Below are 16,743 nucleotides of genomic sequence, written 5' to 3'. Positions count from 1 at the left end.
GAGATCCTTTTATGAGGTGGAAAGAAGCTGTGTGGGATTGCACAAAAACACAGTGGTATTACTGGTTGGAAGTTGTAAGAAAATGCTGCAATGCTTGACTTCCTTTTTTACTACAGTTCTTATATTTATAGCTTAAAGTCTTGCTTACTTGGGATACAAATAGTGAAAACAGTTAGAATTTATGTATATAATTGCTACCAGAATACTTAAATCAATCTGATTAAAATGATTGATCAAGCCAAAACTGTCATATGGCCAAACAGAACAATTGTTTCAGTTTTTCTAGTCTAACTAGTGTATAAGCAAATAACTTAGAAGTAAAATAATGACATTGAATTCAAGAGAAGTCAGCCGTATTGCATTGGGTGCCAGGCACGGTATGGAACTAAACATATAATGTGAAGCTCTCACTCTAGTGTTATTAAAGAATGACTATTAATTAGTAGTATAAAGGATATTGTGGTGTACAGAAGAAGAGGGTTGTTACAATTGCACAGTCTTTGCTCTCAGATTCTTGTCTAGCTCTCGAAGAAATCAAAAATCACGTTCAAAGTTTGGGCACAGACTTTATCAGAATACTTTAGAAATGCTTGTATGGGAGGCTCCAAGCTTGATAAAGAAAATCAGGGTATCTCTGTTAATGTTGGCAGTGGATCTCTGGTTAGTTTTTCAAGAATTTTTTGGATGTGTAAGCTATCAGGTTGCCTTCCAAGGGTAGCCAGATGCTTAGATTCAATATTAACATGATATACTCTGTCTGCGGATATTGATGGAACTTGGCTGCTAAAATCTAGTAGATGGGATCCTTAAGTGCAAACATATATTCATACAGAACTTAATATTGCCCAGCTTTGAGAGTATGGATGTGTATGGAAAACTAGCATAAAAGGAGGGGAGTAGGAATTACACATCTTAAGTAGAGATGAAACTAGCAGCCATCACAAAATTTATGCAAAATGCTGCTCATCAATTAATAATATATATGTCTAATTCTGTTACAAACAAAATAGAAGTACCAACAGAAGTCCTCCCAGTAACAATTTTAGTACTTTAAATGCACCTTTGCTGCTTCCCAATTAGACATTGCTCATTTTCTTCTGGGCCTGGTTTTCCAATATTCTACAGGACTGCTCCTGTGTTTCTTCAACCGGCCATAAGTCGAACAAATCTGGAGAAGAGAAGTCCAAAATCACATCATCTAACCCGTCCCAAGCTGTGTCTGTTGGTGAAACATCATCATCTAGTTCGAAGTTCCAGAAGTCATCTAGAATTTGTTTCTTGCCTTCCATGTTATCATCTGCTTGATTGTTAACATCTACTGCTTCAATACGAGGAGCGTCTGCTGTCATAAAGTCTTGAATTTCATCAACACCACTACAAGAGTCATTAGCTGCCCCATCCAAACCCGTGCATGCTCCATCTGTCTGTCCATTTTTTCCACAAATCATATCCGGTAACTCTCGCATTGTTGTTCCTTCATTAGTACACAGTATCAAAGCTTTTGTGCCGATTCTGACCTCCTTAACAATCTTACATAGTACATATTTGTCGTTTCCAGAAAGTGAATACTCATGCATGATCCAGTGACCATGATCATCATAATTAATCTTCTTTTTGCCCTTCTTGCCCTTCTTGCCATCAGTATCTTCATAAAAAGTCAAGAGTTTATTATATCCAATCTCGTTACCTGCCCTGTCCTTCACAACAGGATTATTTTGACCCGTCCACGAACCCCGTCCGCTTCTCCTTATCACACGACTTTTCTTTTTTCTCAACTCAGTAAACACATAGATAGTCTTCTTAATTTTATTCTCCTTATCACACGAAGATGTCATCCAGTAAGGATTATCGTCTTTGAGAAGCTCCCAAGGCATCAGATCATCATGGTAAACCGGCAACTCTGTCATCAGATGATTGCATTGGAGTGGCCTTCCCTCGATTTTTTCTGTCTGGTAATATGCGACAAGTTCTTCATCAGAGGGGTCGAAACAAACCCCTGGTATCTTCAAACACTCACATTGGCAGCCTTCTCGTTCCATTATTCGAGAAATAATATTTCTGGTGTCTAACTTCTAGATTTCCAGAACGTGTGATGAAGCAACAATAGGGTTTGTGAATATATATCCCTGGCCTGCCCGATACTTGTGACCGAAGTTATCCGAGCTTAATATTCAGGCTGACCGCCCGACCTTATTATAACTAGTATGGGATTCTTTTTAGAACAAATAATAATAATTTCACAAGAAAATCACAATTTCATGTATACTCCGATCGTGGAATATTCTATTGGAGATTTATGGATTCTCAGAGTTACATAGCTGTTTGAGAACCATCCTCCAACTCTTGGAAAATTTACACCTTCCGTATGAGTGAAAAGCTTCTGACAGATTTTTTACCGGAATCGATAGGCAGTGCCGGCTCAATCAAATTTGGGGCCCTAAGCAAAACTTAAAAATGAGACCCATACATATTTATTATAATTTTTTTGATGTAATATAAATTTATTATTATAAAATCCTTACCTCAATATTGGATGTTGAATGATGAAGATGAGAAAAGTATCAAAAAAGATTATAATAGTTTAGTATCTTACATTAGAGCCATTGAGGAAGAGTTATGAACTGATGATGCACACAGTAAAAGCTGAAAAGACAAATTGAAAGAGTAATTTTTTGTTCTTAATATTTTATCATTTATATAGACAAAAGAAAAAAAAAAGACCTTAGTAACTTTAATATTGATAATTAACATTTACTATAATAAACTTGATATTACATTTAACTAGCAAAATTATTTATGACACATACTTGTCTTTAGACTTCTTTTACGTCTATTACTATTATTTTTTATACTAGCTTATAGCCCGTGCAAGGTACGGGAGCTTTTTAATTATTTATAAATTTTTTAAATATATTGTAGGTGTTGTGAAAGAATTTAATTTATAAATAATAAATTAAAATTTTCAATTAAATAAAATTTGAAATTATGATTTGTTTGTAAGTCAGAACTATTGTAAAAATATATAGGTTCTCTTTTTCAGACTTGTTTCTGTAAAAAAAAACTGGCTACACATGTTGGATCTTCCGACAGTGGCGATGCCGTATAAAAGACACCGTCACAAATATTAATTACTTCAAATAAACTATTGTAATCAAGCCATTATTTTTCTCTTATGTATCATGCCAAAGTATTAAATTTTTTCTATCAAATTTTAATATATATTGAGTAGAATATGTGACGTCAAACTTCCATTAGATTATATTTACGTATGTGTTTTATATTAGAATTATTATAATATGATTCTAATTTGGCTTGATAATTTTAAAATATATTAGATAAAAATAATTGTGTGACAGTGCGATTTATATGATTTTACAATTAAAACTGGTAAGAAATATTTATTTTGGATTAAAATATTAAGCTTATTAATTTTAAAATATATTTAATAAAAATAATTTTGTGACAGTGCTATTTACATGATTTTACAATTAAAGCTGGTAGGAAATATTTATTTTGGATTAAAAAAATCATAAATATGTGAAAGACAGAATTTGTTTTGGATTCAGAAAAAGAATTATAAACATGCAAGTAGATATCAGTTGTTTTATAGAAGTAGAAGTTAATTTTGTTCTAATCTAACGGTACTTATTTGTTCAATATACGATCCAACGGATGATAAGCTTTTGGACCATGTGACCATGCGACCAAATTATCTCCCTTACGCTTATTATATATAAGTATATAATTTGATTCCATACATTTTGTACATGAAATATATTAATAAATGGAATAATATTTTCATCACAATTATTCGTGATATATATTTTAATTTCTTTTGAAAAAAAATATTTATATAAATATGATAAAAATTATTTATAGAACATAATAAAATAATTTATATTTCAAAAATCTTTCAATTAAATGAATTTTTTTTTAATTATTCTAATTTTTAAATAATAAGTCATTTTTATTATTAATTAAATATATTAAAAAAATTAAAATTGTTTTATAAAATTTTGTTTCCAATAAATTTTTTAATAAAACAAATATTAATATTTGTGTATGCATATATATGAAGGGGTTTTAAATTTTTGGGGGCCTTTTTTTGTTTGGGAGCCCTAAGCAACTGCTTAGTTTGCTTTAAGGTAGAGCCGGCCCTGTCGATAGGCCTTGTTCCAAGAGCATGAACTAAAGATGCATGGAACAGGTAACTTGTGAGCAGGAGCAAAAATGCTGCTAGGACGGACACAGCATGTCAGGAGGCCGTTAACACCATTCGATTTGATAACTACTGCCTCTCCATCAGCCTTAGTTACAGAGTATGAATCAATTTGCTGGACAGCATAATTTACATTGAAATGTTCTTGAAACCATCATACACATATATCAAGTCTCAAACAGCATAATAGCAGTAAACTATTTGTATTTGGATAACATATCCATCACTTTTACTCCATCTTAGAAGACTAAGCTTGAAGAAAGAAAGTGAAAAGAGAAAGCATACTATAAAAAAGCCTTGTAAGGATCAGCACGTACGTAAAATGCACGATTGAGAGTGCAGTTGATGCTTTTTTATTACAGTAAAAGAGCATAATCAACTGACAGTTTGATCCCTGTGCAATTTACATCTTAAGTTCATGGCAGGAATCAACTAAGCCATAGTCAAGAATATTCTTCACAGAATCTGGAAGTCTGCACAACTTAGCTTTACGTTAACCGATGATATTTTTGTGTTTTAATTGTTATACACACCTAAACCTGATCATGGGTTTGGCTGAATTTATGACTTATAACCTCTAACTTGACTAATGTGATAAACTGATAAAATGAGAGTTTAAAATATTTATTTAGATAATTTTGACTTATTAATCATTTATAAATTATTAAAAAAATAATAAAAGAAATAAAAGTGATTTACAGGTAATTTATGTCTTATGAGTAATTTTTACCAACAAAAATTTTTAAAAAATTAATTCACAGAAAAAAGTACCTCAAACTAAACTATGATTTTAAGTCAATTTCTAGTTTAAAGTCAGTTTCTGACTTATTACACAAACAGACATTTTTGAGTTTAAAGTTGAAAATAACTTTAAATCCCGACTTGAAGCCGTAACAAACATGCTCTATATCTCAATCTCATGTCTTCCATGAATGGTCAAACTAAAACACACTTGCTTCTAATTAAGATATGAAATTAAATCGAGGGACAAAGATGACTAGGTAGGAAATCGGTCCTCAAGCACCGGTGAATTGGGATAAGTGTCCGACCACCAAATCATATTCACTCATTGCTGAGATCCTATTGTGAAAAATCATATTCTCTGCAATGTTTCATGGCAGGTAGTTAAATCCCGCTATATTTCATTAAGGATACTTAAGTTCTAACAATAAAACATTGCTTGGAGCATGATTTTATCCCTTGAACAGTTTCTACACATATGATGTAGAGTTTATACTCTCTCTGGCCCGCTTAAGTTACTTTTTGACACGTATTTTAAGGTTCATATAAAGTATACCTATATTGTATATATATTTTTAAAGAAATTCTTGAAAAAAAGTTTGAACTTTAAACTTTTATTCAAAAAAAAAAATCAAAAATATGTTATAGAATTATATTTTACGAGAGCCTCAAAATATGTGCAGACAGTGTACGTAAACTTCTTGACGGGACGGAGGGAGCATAATTTATCATTTCACATTATTAAATTAAAATATTGTTAAAATTAGAAATAGAGATAGTTACAAAGGAAATATTGATTTTTCTTGGTATAATATAGAAATATTTTTCTATCTAATTTATTTTTATTTTTATCCTATTAGCTTTTTTATGTATTTCTGTTATGCGAATTATTTTACTCATTTGAATATTATTACTTGTTTCTTAAATATATCGGATGCATGTTTTAACTATATTGTTAACATGTTCTTTTAAGGTTAATTATTTTGTTATATTTATTCTACTTATAATTTGATATTAATTCTGAATTGTTTTAAAAATATATTTTAAAATTAGTTACTGATTATTCATATTATAGCTTTTAGTTTATTCTTTATAACAAGAAGATAAAATTTATTTTTTTAATGTCATTTCAATTTGGAAAAATCTATTTGAAAAATAAATTTTATTTTAAAGATGTGTGATGACAATTTGGTGTTTAGTATATAAATCACGTTAAAACAATTCTCGTACGTACAAGTACAAGTAGTGTATTCAAATATACTCAAATATATGCAAATTAAAGACAAACAATTTAATATTAGGATACATTCGACTGATTAAATTTATTTTATTATGAATAATATAATAGATAAATTCAATTTGTTTAAAGAAAATAAGAAAATAATTTTAAATTTAAAATGAAAGTAAAAGTATTAACAAAAATCAAAAGTGAACTTGTTGAAGGGTAGTTTGGGTTGGAGGAAATAGCTATCCTTGCAGAATCCCTGCAATGTTTCATTGCGGGTACTTTTTTTTTTTTTGATAAAAAAAGAAGTTTTAATTAACTAGAACATAAAACAACGAGAACAAACTCCCAACTACAGATACGGTCAGGCTGAAAAACAAATAACACGCTAAAAACAATTAGCTGATTTGTTTCCTGATCGTTTAACACATAGAATTTAAAAATTCTTGAAATTGAAAACGAGATCAAAGACATCCTAAGCAATCCAAACAGCACCAGCATCCCTGACAACAGCAGCATCACAATTGATTGTATCACATAAAAACTATTGGTGGCCCAATGTTCAGAAACCCCGATTACATAAACTAAGGTCGGAGCGACAATACCCCAGCTATCTACTTGCCGGATAACAGATATAGACATGCCGAAAGTGAAAACTCCATAAGGATGAACAATCTTTAATTGTGAAAGGTGAGCTCTTGAAATAATCACCATCGCCTTGGTTTCAATGCCGACTTTCTAGATTCCAAAAGATATCAACAAAATCATTCTCATAAGAACCAACACCAAACAAATCCAAATACAACTAAGGAATAACATAACCAAACACTCCAAAAGGAGAGACAGACAAACACTCCAAAAGGAGAGACGCATAAACACCCAAAAGATTGGGTTCTTATTAAACAGAATTCAATAAAAACGGGAGAAAAACAAGGATTTGGGGCTTTCCACTAGAAAAATCCAGTGGAAGCCCCTGGACTATCTTTGAGAGAAAACAAGAGGACGACGGCTAGGGTTTTTTGTATGTATGTCTCTAGGCACCTTTTAAGGTAAACAACACGATGTTTACAACTGTGATACTTAAGTCCCCACAATGAAACATTGTAATGAAATATTGTGAGGAGTCCAACGACCATGATTTGGTGGTTGTTATCGAACGGTGGCTGTATAACAACCCCCTAATGTGTGTTCTATAACTAATATGTTATGTTTATATACCCTAGTTAGGTATTGGTGGGCCTTAGAAGAATAGTTTAAACAATGTTATAAACTAGTATTGTCCTATGTTTGTCTACTCTAATTAGGTATTGCTGAAATTTAGAAGATAGTTTAAATACTATTATAAACTAGCACCGTAGCTCGTGCAAGGCACCAACATACTCTGTTATGGATAAATTATAGTTGTTATTATTATGTCAAATATTGTTGTTGTATTTTTATCCTTGGTTATTGTAGTCGTGTCATGCTAATATCTAGAAATTATAAGCGTAGTATGAAACTATTTTTAAAAGAGCTTACCGCCAAAAAATCCAGCAAGCTCTTCGTTGGTTTGCAAATTAATCATCGTTGTTTTTGGTTGACATGTTTGACCAACAAATATTGTAAAATCATGCAAAAAATCAATGAGAGACTAACCATGATTATTGATAGATGATATGGAAAACTAAGCTAGTTCACGTGATACAGACGAGTAATTAGAGTAGTTAGTATGCCAAAATAACCATCAAACAACAAGATATTGTCAAACAATTCTGTTCAATATATATTTTTTTAAATTTTAACCGAATAAGGGCATTGGACATAATTCTATTATAGTACTATAAATTCATAAAATAAATTTAAATAAACAAAATTCAGAAAATTTTCAAATTACCCAGACATAAAATTCATAAATACCTCCAAATCATTCGGATATGAACCAAAAACAGATCATGAGGATATAATTTTTTTATTTAGACAAATATTGCATCTGAAATGAAAGACTGATGACCTAACAAAGTTTGTACAAGCTCATCAACAGTTTGAGAAATGGGTTCCCTCCGAGGGATATAAAGATGGAGAATTTGGTTTTGGGGGGAGGGGGGGGGGTTTTCAATTGTATATTAAATCAAATTCCGTCATTTAAGATTGTGAGCTGAGATGAAGTGTTTTGATTTGAAGGTCAGAAGGCGATTTTGACACTATATTTATAGGAGTCACATTAATATGAATTCGAGAAGGCATTGACATAAAATTTAAGATTTTGGTCTATGCAGTATTGTGTGTAAAAGGTGCACACTTGATTTAATTTCTTCATTTGCAACTCGTATACCGAAAATGATAAATTTATTGAAAAACTCGTATGCAAATGCAACTTGCAGTGTTTAAGGGTACACGTGTTTATAGTTGGTCATCTAAAGTCACGTGAATACAGTTGGTCATCTAAAGTCACGCGAATTATAAACAGAGTGGACAGTGAAAATTAAAAATATGTTAAATTTAATTGAAGCATCCGATAATTAACAGTTATATTAGCCTTTAGAAAATTAAATGCTGAGTTAATCAAATTGTTAACGGAGGATTTTGGTCAACAAAAATTTTATGATTTGGGGATTTAGGGTTTATGAAAAAAGAGGGGCTGAGCTTGAGAGATGTCTCGATTTGTCTCGTGTATCGGATCTAATATCCCAAGATGCCTGCGTACCTATGTTTTTATAGGATCAAGCCCACGCAGTTCTGTTAGGATTGGGCCTATCCCGAGATACTTTAGGGATAAGCTATACTAAATGCTGATTTAATTGATTTTAATCTGATATAATCTTCGAGTTTTGATATCTTTCCGGATTTAAAAGATATCGTTTGGAGATATTTTCTGTGATAGTTGATTCTTTCCTCGTTTCAGAGAGAGGATAATTACTTGTGGCCAAGTAATTAATTATTAATCAGAATTAATAAGAGAAATTAGGAGATAAATAGGAAAAATAGGCTATGCCAAAATATGGCATAACAACAACCCCCCAGTTCTTCAGTGTAGCTTGATGCAGTGGAGAACTAAAAATCTTCAAGCTTCCAAATTCTTGTAGTCACTGAAACAACTAGATATAAAATATCAGTAAAACATATGGAGCACTATAGTGCTAGCAGTATGTATACAAATGCAAGTATGACATTATGTATGTACCCAAATCGAATATAAATCTGCCAAGATTTTTTAAAAGTGCGAGCTGTATAGTTTAAAATCCATGCGGACTTTATTGTCAAGTTAGGACCTTGGCATTTGTATGGAACCCGAATTGGCGCACACGCTCCTCAAGTGTAAAAGCAAAACGCAGGATGCAGCAGACACATGTCTTTTTGTCAAATGGATATACCTGAGCAAATGTGTGTGACACATTGGCATGCCTCAATTATGTAAAATTACCGTTGTGCTCGTGAGAGAGCGGGGCCTTCAATAAGATAAGCATGTAACCCCTGTGCTCGTGAGAGAGCGGGGCCTTCTATGAAATAAGTTGTATCCGCTCGGCGTATCCGGTAGTTGCTGACTCTTTTTTGGATAATGTAGCACTGTGGGACTTACAAGTTCGCCCAGGCTACCCTACTTGATAAGTTCTGTTCGCAAGTTTGAAATATTTTTTAGACATATATATTACCGCGATAATATGCAAAATATTTTACAAGCGCAATCCAACATATAATAAGCTTGATGATTGAAAATTGCCACAGTATAAATATTTTCTTGAAAAAAAGCTCCTTGTAAAATCCTTCAAAATTCTCAAGAGATGCAACTCGTACGAAATTTCAAAACCGTAAAAATTATCCAAACAAAAATATCTCGTACGATATTTTCGAAAATAGATGTGTTACCCGAATTTGGGCTCACACATAAATTTTCAAGCATAAAATTGTGCTCGCACAAATTAAATATTTTTGTAGTAAGAGTATTTAACAATATAATTTGCATGCATGCATGACATAATATATATGCGATACAGAATTGCAAAAGAATTAAGATAAGAATTAGAGTACATAATTTTCAAGAACTTGTAACGATTTTGGGGGCTAACAGTTCCGCACTTGAATTCCACTCGCCTGGCAAGCCCCCCCTCTTAGTCTTTGGGTATTGCAGGCTCCTTAACTCTCCGCTTTCATTGTTTTCCTTTGGCGTGAACAAGAGTAACGCCACCCTTGTTCTTTTAATTCTTTAACGGCTTGATCTGTTTTGTCGCACCATGGCAAAGGAACACCGTTGCCTTGCCTTTTCTATACACATAGACAATTTTCCCATCCACCGCTCTACGTCTTTTTTTAACCGAGATAATTGTTTGAGTTTATGAACAACCCGTATAAACCCTTTAATATAATTATTCGTCCTCCTCGAATATAAAGTTAACTCCCACTGTGGTCGCCAATTGTTAACGAAGGATTTTGGTCAACAAGAATTTTATGATTTGGGGATTTAGGGCTTATGAAAAAAGAGGGGCTGAGCTTGAGAGATGTCTCGATTTGTCTCATGTATCGGATCTAATATCCCAAGATGTCTGCGTACCTATGTTTTTATAGGATCAAGCCCACGCAGTTCTGTTAGGATTGAGCCTATCCCTAGAGATTTTAGGGATAAGCTATATTAAATGCTGATTTAATTGATTTTAATCTGATATAATTTTCGAGTTTTTAATATCTTTCCGGATTTAAAAGATATCGTTTGGAGATATTTTTCTGTGATAGTTAATTCTTTCCTCGTTTCAGAGAGAGGATTATTACTTATGGCCAAGTAATTATTTATTAATCTGAATTAATAAGAGAAATTAGGAGATAAATATGAAAAATAGGTTATGCCAAAATATGGCATAACAACGACCCTCCAGTTCTTCAGTGTAGCTTGATGCAGTGGAGAAATAAAAATCTTCAAGCTTCCAAATTCCTGTAGTCGCTGAAACAACTAGATATAAAATATCAGTAAAACATATGGAGCACTATAGTGCTAGCAGTATGTACACAGATGCAAGTATGACAATATGTATGGACGCAAATCGGATATAAATCTGCTAAGATTTTTAAAAGTGAGAGATGTATAGTTTAAAATCCATGCGGACTTTATTGTGAAGTTAGGACCTTGGCATTTGTATGGAACCCGAATTGGCGCACACGCTCCTCAAGTGTAAAAGCAAAATGCCGGATGCAGCAGACACAAGTCTTTTTGTCAAATGGATATACCTGAGCAAATGTGTGTGACACATTGACAGGCTTTCAATCATTTAAATTACCGTTGTGCTCGTGAGAGAGCGGGGCCTTCAATAAGATAAGAATGTAACCCCTGTGCTCGTGAGAGAGCGGGGCCTTCGATGAAATAAGTTGTATCCGCTCGACATGTCCGGTAGTTGCTGACTCTTTTTTGGATAATGTAGCACTGTGGGACTTACAAGTTTGCCCAGGCTACCCTACTTGACAAGTTTAGTTCTCAAGTTTTGAAATATTTTTTATGACATATATATTACCGTGACAATATGCAAAATATTTTACAAGCGCAATCCAACATATAATAAGCATGATGACTGAAAATTGCTGCAGTATAAACATTTTCTTGAAAAAATGCTCCTTGTAAAATCCTTCAAAATTACAAGATGTGCTGATAAATATTTTTCTCAAGAGATGCAACTCGTACGAAATTTCAAAACCGTATAAATTATCCAAACAAAAATATCTCGTACGATATTTTCGAAAATAGACGTGTTACCCGAATTTGGGCTCACAAATAATTTTTCAAGCATAAAATAGTGCTCGCACAAATTTAATATTTTATAATAAAAATATTTAACAATATAATTTGCATGCATGCATGACATAATATATGTGCGATACAAAATCACAAAATAATTAAGATAAGAATTAGAGTACTTATCTATCCATTATATTTCGGGTCGGTCTGGGTATCTAAAATGAAAATCCAAATCCGGTTTGTCAGATTTTTTCAAGTTTCGGTTCGGGTTTAATTTAGGTTTAATTCGAATACTTCATAAACTAAAGTTAAATAAAAATTAACAAGTTTATATCTATCAAAAATGTGGTAAATATTTTTTTTAAAATTTAAGAATATGAAAAAAAGTGGTTTCACATGTTTCATTTAGTATAACAAACACGTGAAATATGCTAATTTAATGGTTTATAATCATTCAACTTATTGTTTATATTTTTATTATTTTTGTTTATTTAATGCACAATAATTAAGAAAAAAAATGTAATATTGGTGAAATGAATGTAAATTATGTATCGCGCATATAAAAATAAGTAGAATGTTCATATACATAACTATTAATTCGTAATATGTCGAATCGGATTTCGGGTTTCGAGTCGGGTCTTGGTTCAAAATACTTAAGATCCAGATTTAGATCCAAACATTTTCGGGTTCAAAAATAAGATCCACATATTCAAATCCAAAAAAATCAGGTTCGAATAGATCCAATCGATTCGAAACGAGTCAGAGGTATCCATAAGTCGGGTAAAACTGTTATCCCTGATCTTGTCGTGAGGCCAAAAATCCAGCTGGCTTCAAATAATAAAAAATACTGCAGCTTTCGCGAGCCTAATTCCAATGTTTAATCTTTAAATTTCATAAAAATAAGCTGAAATACAGATGAGGATATACTTATCCAAAATTGTATAGTCCCACATATGTGCCTAAACATAATCTCCACATAAGTGAGCACGCAAGTTGCAAACAACCTGGGTCCTCTACCACAACTTGTTCGCACGTGGCATCCACCAAAACCACTAGCTCTAACCATGATGCCAGATGGACCAATACCAAGCCAGTTTTAGATGGATGATTCATATCCACAAGTTGAGCCCTCTTTTCTCAGCCACAAATCAAAAAAGCAAGTGTACTAGTAGTCTAGTACTATACACTTTCCTATCTCTAACTTCAACTCTTTCCAAACACATTTCACAGCCGCCTCTCAACTTTCTTGGCTCACAACAATCATCTATCTTGTTTTTTCATCTGGGTCATCTTGTTTTGCTTAGTCTGAATCTGGGTTGTCTTCAAGATTGTGAATTTAAAAGGTGAGCTTTGTTCTTGTTGATGAATATGTGTTATAAGTGCTTGCATTTATGTGTATATTCAAGTGTTTTTCAAGATCTGCAGGCTTATCTTGGTTATTTATATGTGTTTTTGGAATGAGTATATATGTTTTTTGGCCTTGTGTTATATATGTGAGTTCTTTGTCCTTTGTTTTGTGTGTGTATTGTTGGATTTTCAAGTAATTCTTCATTCTATGATTTAATATCAGCAAATTTTACCAATAGGGTGCTTATATGTGTGAATTTACATAGGTATATGTGCTTCTTTAAAAAGTGTTCTTTCCACCTAAATGGTTAATTTGCTTGTTATATTGGAGGTTTCCTTGATTTTGTTCTTCAAATTGTTGACAAGCCGTCTAAAAATCTTCCAGTGTGATGTTTTTGTGTTTTATGGTGAAAGATTGGGTCCTTTTGTATTACCTGTTGATATACATATGTGCCTAGTTTGATATGGCTAATGTTTGTAATCCAAATTTTGGTTATAGATCCAGCTTAAAAATTGGGACTTCTCTTATGGAATGGTATTTTTCAAATGATGGAGATGATCTTGTTGTTCCAAAAGATATGAAACCAATTGATAGGCTTCCTTCACCCAATAGCTGGTCTGATTGGGGAGTATCTGATTTCCACAAGAAGAATATCGATGCAGAAAATTTATGTGATGAGTTGGACCTTAGTATATCCCGGCATCAAATGGAGTGTTCAAGTAATTCAAGCATGAGTTATGGATTTCAAAATAATTTACAACAGTGGGGAACTTCTACAGAGCGGCAGTCTGATGACATTCAGATGGATGAAATTTATATGTAAGCGTGACTTTGGAGTTAAAGTAATTGATTTGATGCATATAGAAAGCTATATAGTTCATTACCTGTGCCATTAAACTGTTGAAGTTGTCGGAGTCTTCCTTCCCACAAATCAAGAATACAGCCTTGTTGTATTGCTGTACCATCATTATGTGCTATTTCCGTTTGTAATCATCTAAAAGGCATATTTGTGTTCTGATAATTGACATTTGCTTCTGTACATTTATGCAGGAATTCGTTACTTGATGAAGATTTAGCCACTGAAAACCTTTATGGATCATCTAGCTTTTCTCCTCAATCAAACTCGAATTTCGGTGGCTCAAACTATTATGATAATGATACCTTTTCTCCGAAAACAGATTGGAATAGAGAAGCCAGCAATTCTTTTCCATCCATAAAGGTGAGAATTTCCCTATTGTGTCTCTTAAAGAGTCAAACCTGACGCGTGTTCTCTGGTTTACGGTGTTAATGACTATAGAAGATCATTAATCTATTGTATGGTAGACTAAATAGTTATGCATACATCAAAATTTCATAGAAAGGATGCCTTGTTAATGTTTTTTTTAGTTACACATATAGGGGTCCTTTTGTCATTGTACTGTGTCTTCAAGCCTTAATTGGGTGTTCTGTATTCTGGGAAGACTAATCTTTTTCTGGAAAGATTATCCTTAATTTATGCTCTATGTTTTCTAGTACTGCTGACATGTATTTACTCCCGATTTTCACAGTTGTACCATTTCTATAATAATATGTTTTATCTTCGTATTTTTCTGAGTCTAATGTATACTAAAGTCTGTCATAATTCCAAAACTTGGGCTTATCAGGTTACTAATCATTATACTTTTAATCAAGGAACCGGTGCTAAAGGATTCTGTTGCATCTGAGCATGGTACTGGGAGAGTATATATGCATGAACAGACATCTCTAGAAGAATCAGTGCTTCAGGAGCTTGAAATGGTGACGTCAAAGGTATTATAATCTGACTTCAAACATACTCTATCATTTATTGAATTAGTGTGATGTATAAAAGCTTACTAATTCAAAGTGGCACTATTTCTTGGCATTTTTAGTTGAACTTGAAGACGAGAAATTGCTTTCGAGATTCTTTATATCGTCTTGCGGAGAATTCCAGGACTAACACGTCAACCCCAGTCCAAAATGGAGATCTTGTCATCGAGAAGAAAACAGTAGAGACTGTTAATAATGAAAAATCTAGGTATGTATTGATATGTATAAAATTTTCTTGCTGTCCTAAAATTGGATTTTGTAATTGCAAAGTTCTTTGTCTGATAAAGAGCTCAATCAAATATAAACTTCAAAATGGCAAACCTATCAAACTGCCCAGAGAACTTCTTCAATATATCATTCCAATCTTGTTGATTCATATCAGTAGCATGAAGTATGAGGCATAACGACTCATAAACACATTCTCGACATGGCCTAATTTCATATTTATGTTGTTTGATAACTGCTTAGTTTGGCGTCTTCCTATCAAAGAAGAGGTTTTTTCTCTTAATCACTGATTTAATCTTTTTCTGTTTCAGCGTTCAAGAGACTGAAGCCACAGAATCAAAGACTAATGCCATCGATAGAGCTGTAGCCAATCTTATGTTTGCCAAGATGGATTTCTTTGTAGAAGAAGAAAGCCAAGCCCCCGTAAAAGAATCACAGAACGTAAAATGCGAAGCTGATGGAAGAACAGAGCAATTCCAGTATAACTCAGGCGAACCATGGGCCACTTGTTTTCCTATGTTGGTTGGTGATGCTGAAGTTCCTGTCGTGGGAAAATAAAGTTACCATGACCAGCAACAGATCGGCACTACTGATTATACAGCAGTGCTGCAAGACTTTCACGAAAGCCACCCAATCATTGTATACGAGATGTGGTAGGCAATTTATGTTGTCAATCTAAATCTTTATATATTAGGGAGCGAAACCCTTCAAACTTCTATAATAGTATTGTAAAATTTTGGGTGTATATATATGTCATAGGCACAGTACACTTGCTGATCAAATGCAGGGCCTAGTCCACAGGTAGCTGCATAACTCGGTTTTGTAGTATATTAGTTTTGAGATGATGAACTTTATTCCTCCGTTTCTTCGATATGTGATACTTTTTTTGTAGAATCGGGTACTTCTTTTCAAAGTCTTTTGTAGAATCTCTTACTTTTTATCCAAACGGACAAGACGTACATCTGTATATTCAGTTCTCAGATTGTCTACAAATATAGTGAGGTTCAGTTTCCGGCAGTAAGGGCAAATCTTATGCGGATCGACTCTCATTCTATAGTGTTGAAACTTTAGGCATGGTTTGTCAGTTGATCAACACAAAGTCGAGACGTGAATGGATATCCTGTATCAGGATTTTAACATGCGGATCAGTTTAGATATCTTGTTTCACACAATAGTCCTGCTCACCATATTGCTTCCAACACATTATGTCCAATGATCTTATTGATAACCAACTATCCAGGCAAATTCGGCAAGGATATCAAAACAGAAAATCGCGTAATGACTCTGCATACAAATGTCAGATGTAACCTGAGAACACTATCTTATCAACATTCTTTTCCAAAAGAAATAGGAATTAGTATCTGAAGTACAAGAACAGAAATGATATTAGACACAAGAATAGTTACTAGTTAGTAAACAATTGTCATGTCAAACTATCCAGGGTTATTCGTAGTGAACAGCTA

The 16,743-nt window shown here is 33.1% G+C and overlaps 2 protein-coding genes across 2 annotated transcripts; one reads left to right on the top strand and one right to left on the bottom strand.

Moving 5' to 3' along the window:
- Positions 1 to 1,076: 1,076 nt before the first annotated feature.
- LOC108201280 (NAC domain-containing protein 96-like) lies at positions 1,077 to 2,039 on the bottom strand. The gene has a single exon (XM_017369570.1). The coding sequence runs from the start codon at positions 2,037 to 2,039 to the stop codon at positions 1,077 to 1,079; it is 963 nt and encodes a 320-aa protein (XP_017225059.1).
- A 10,900-nt stretch (positions 2,040 to 12,939) lies between these two features.
- Positions 12,940 to 16,174, top strand: LOC108201748 (protein LNK3). Its single transcript, XM_017370034.1, has 6 exons — positions 12,940 to 13,223; positions 13,727 to 14,047; positions 14,279 to 14,447; positions 14,900 to 15,016; positions 15,118 to 15,263; positions 15,592 to 16,174. The coding sequence occupies exons 1-6, from the start codon at positions 12,955 to 12,957 to the stop codon at positions 15,836 to 15,838; spliced, it is 1,269 nt and encodes a 422-aa protein (XP_017225523.1). The 5' UTR covers positions 12,940 to 12,954; the 3' UTR covers positions 15,839 to 16,174.
- Positions 16,175 to 16,743: the final 569 nt, after the last annotated feature.

Source organism: Daucus carota, chromosome 9, assembly GCF_001625215.2.
Source record: "Daucus carota subsp. sativus chromosome 9, DH1 v3.0, whole genome shotgun sequence".
NCBI lineage: Eukaryota > Viridiplantae > Streptophyta > Magnoliopsida > Apiales > Apiaceae > Daucus > Daucus carota.
This window is presented reverse-complemented; position numbering and strand designations above follow the sequence as displayed.

What these genes read in the sequence shown, in the direction of transcription:
- LOC108201280 (XM_017369570.1), bottom strand. Translation starts at nt 2,039, where the DNA reads ATGGAACGAGAAGGCTGCCAATGTGAGTGTTTGAAGATACCAGGGGTT.
- LOC108201748 (XM_017370034.1), top strand. Translation starts at nt 12,955, where the DNA reads ATGGACCAATACCAAGCCAGTTTTAGATGGATGATTCATATCCACAAG. An exon ending in ATTCTTTTCCATCCATAAAG is followed by an intron (nt 14,448 to 14,899) that starts GTGAGAATTTCC and finishes CTTTTAATCAAG; the next exon opens with GAACCGGTGCTAAAGGATTC. An exon ending in TTGAAATGGTGACGTCAAAG is followed by an intron (nt 15,017 to 15,117) that starts GTATTATAATCT and finishes TGGCATTTTTAG; the next exon opens with TTGAACTTGAAGACGAGAAA.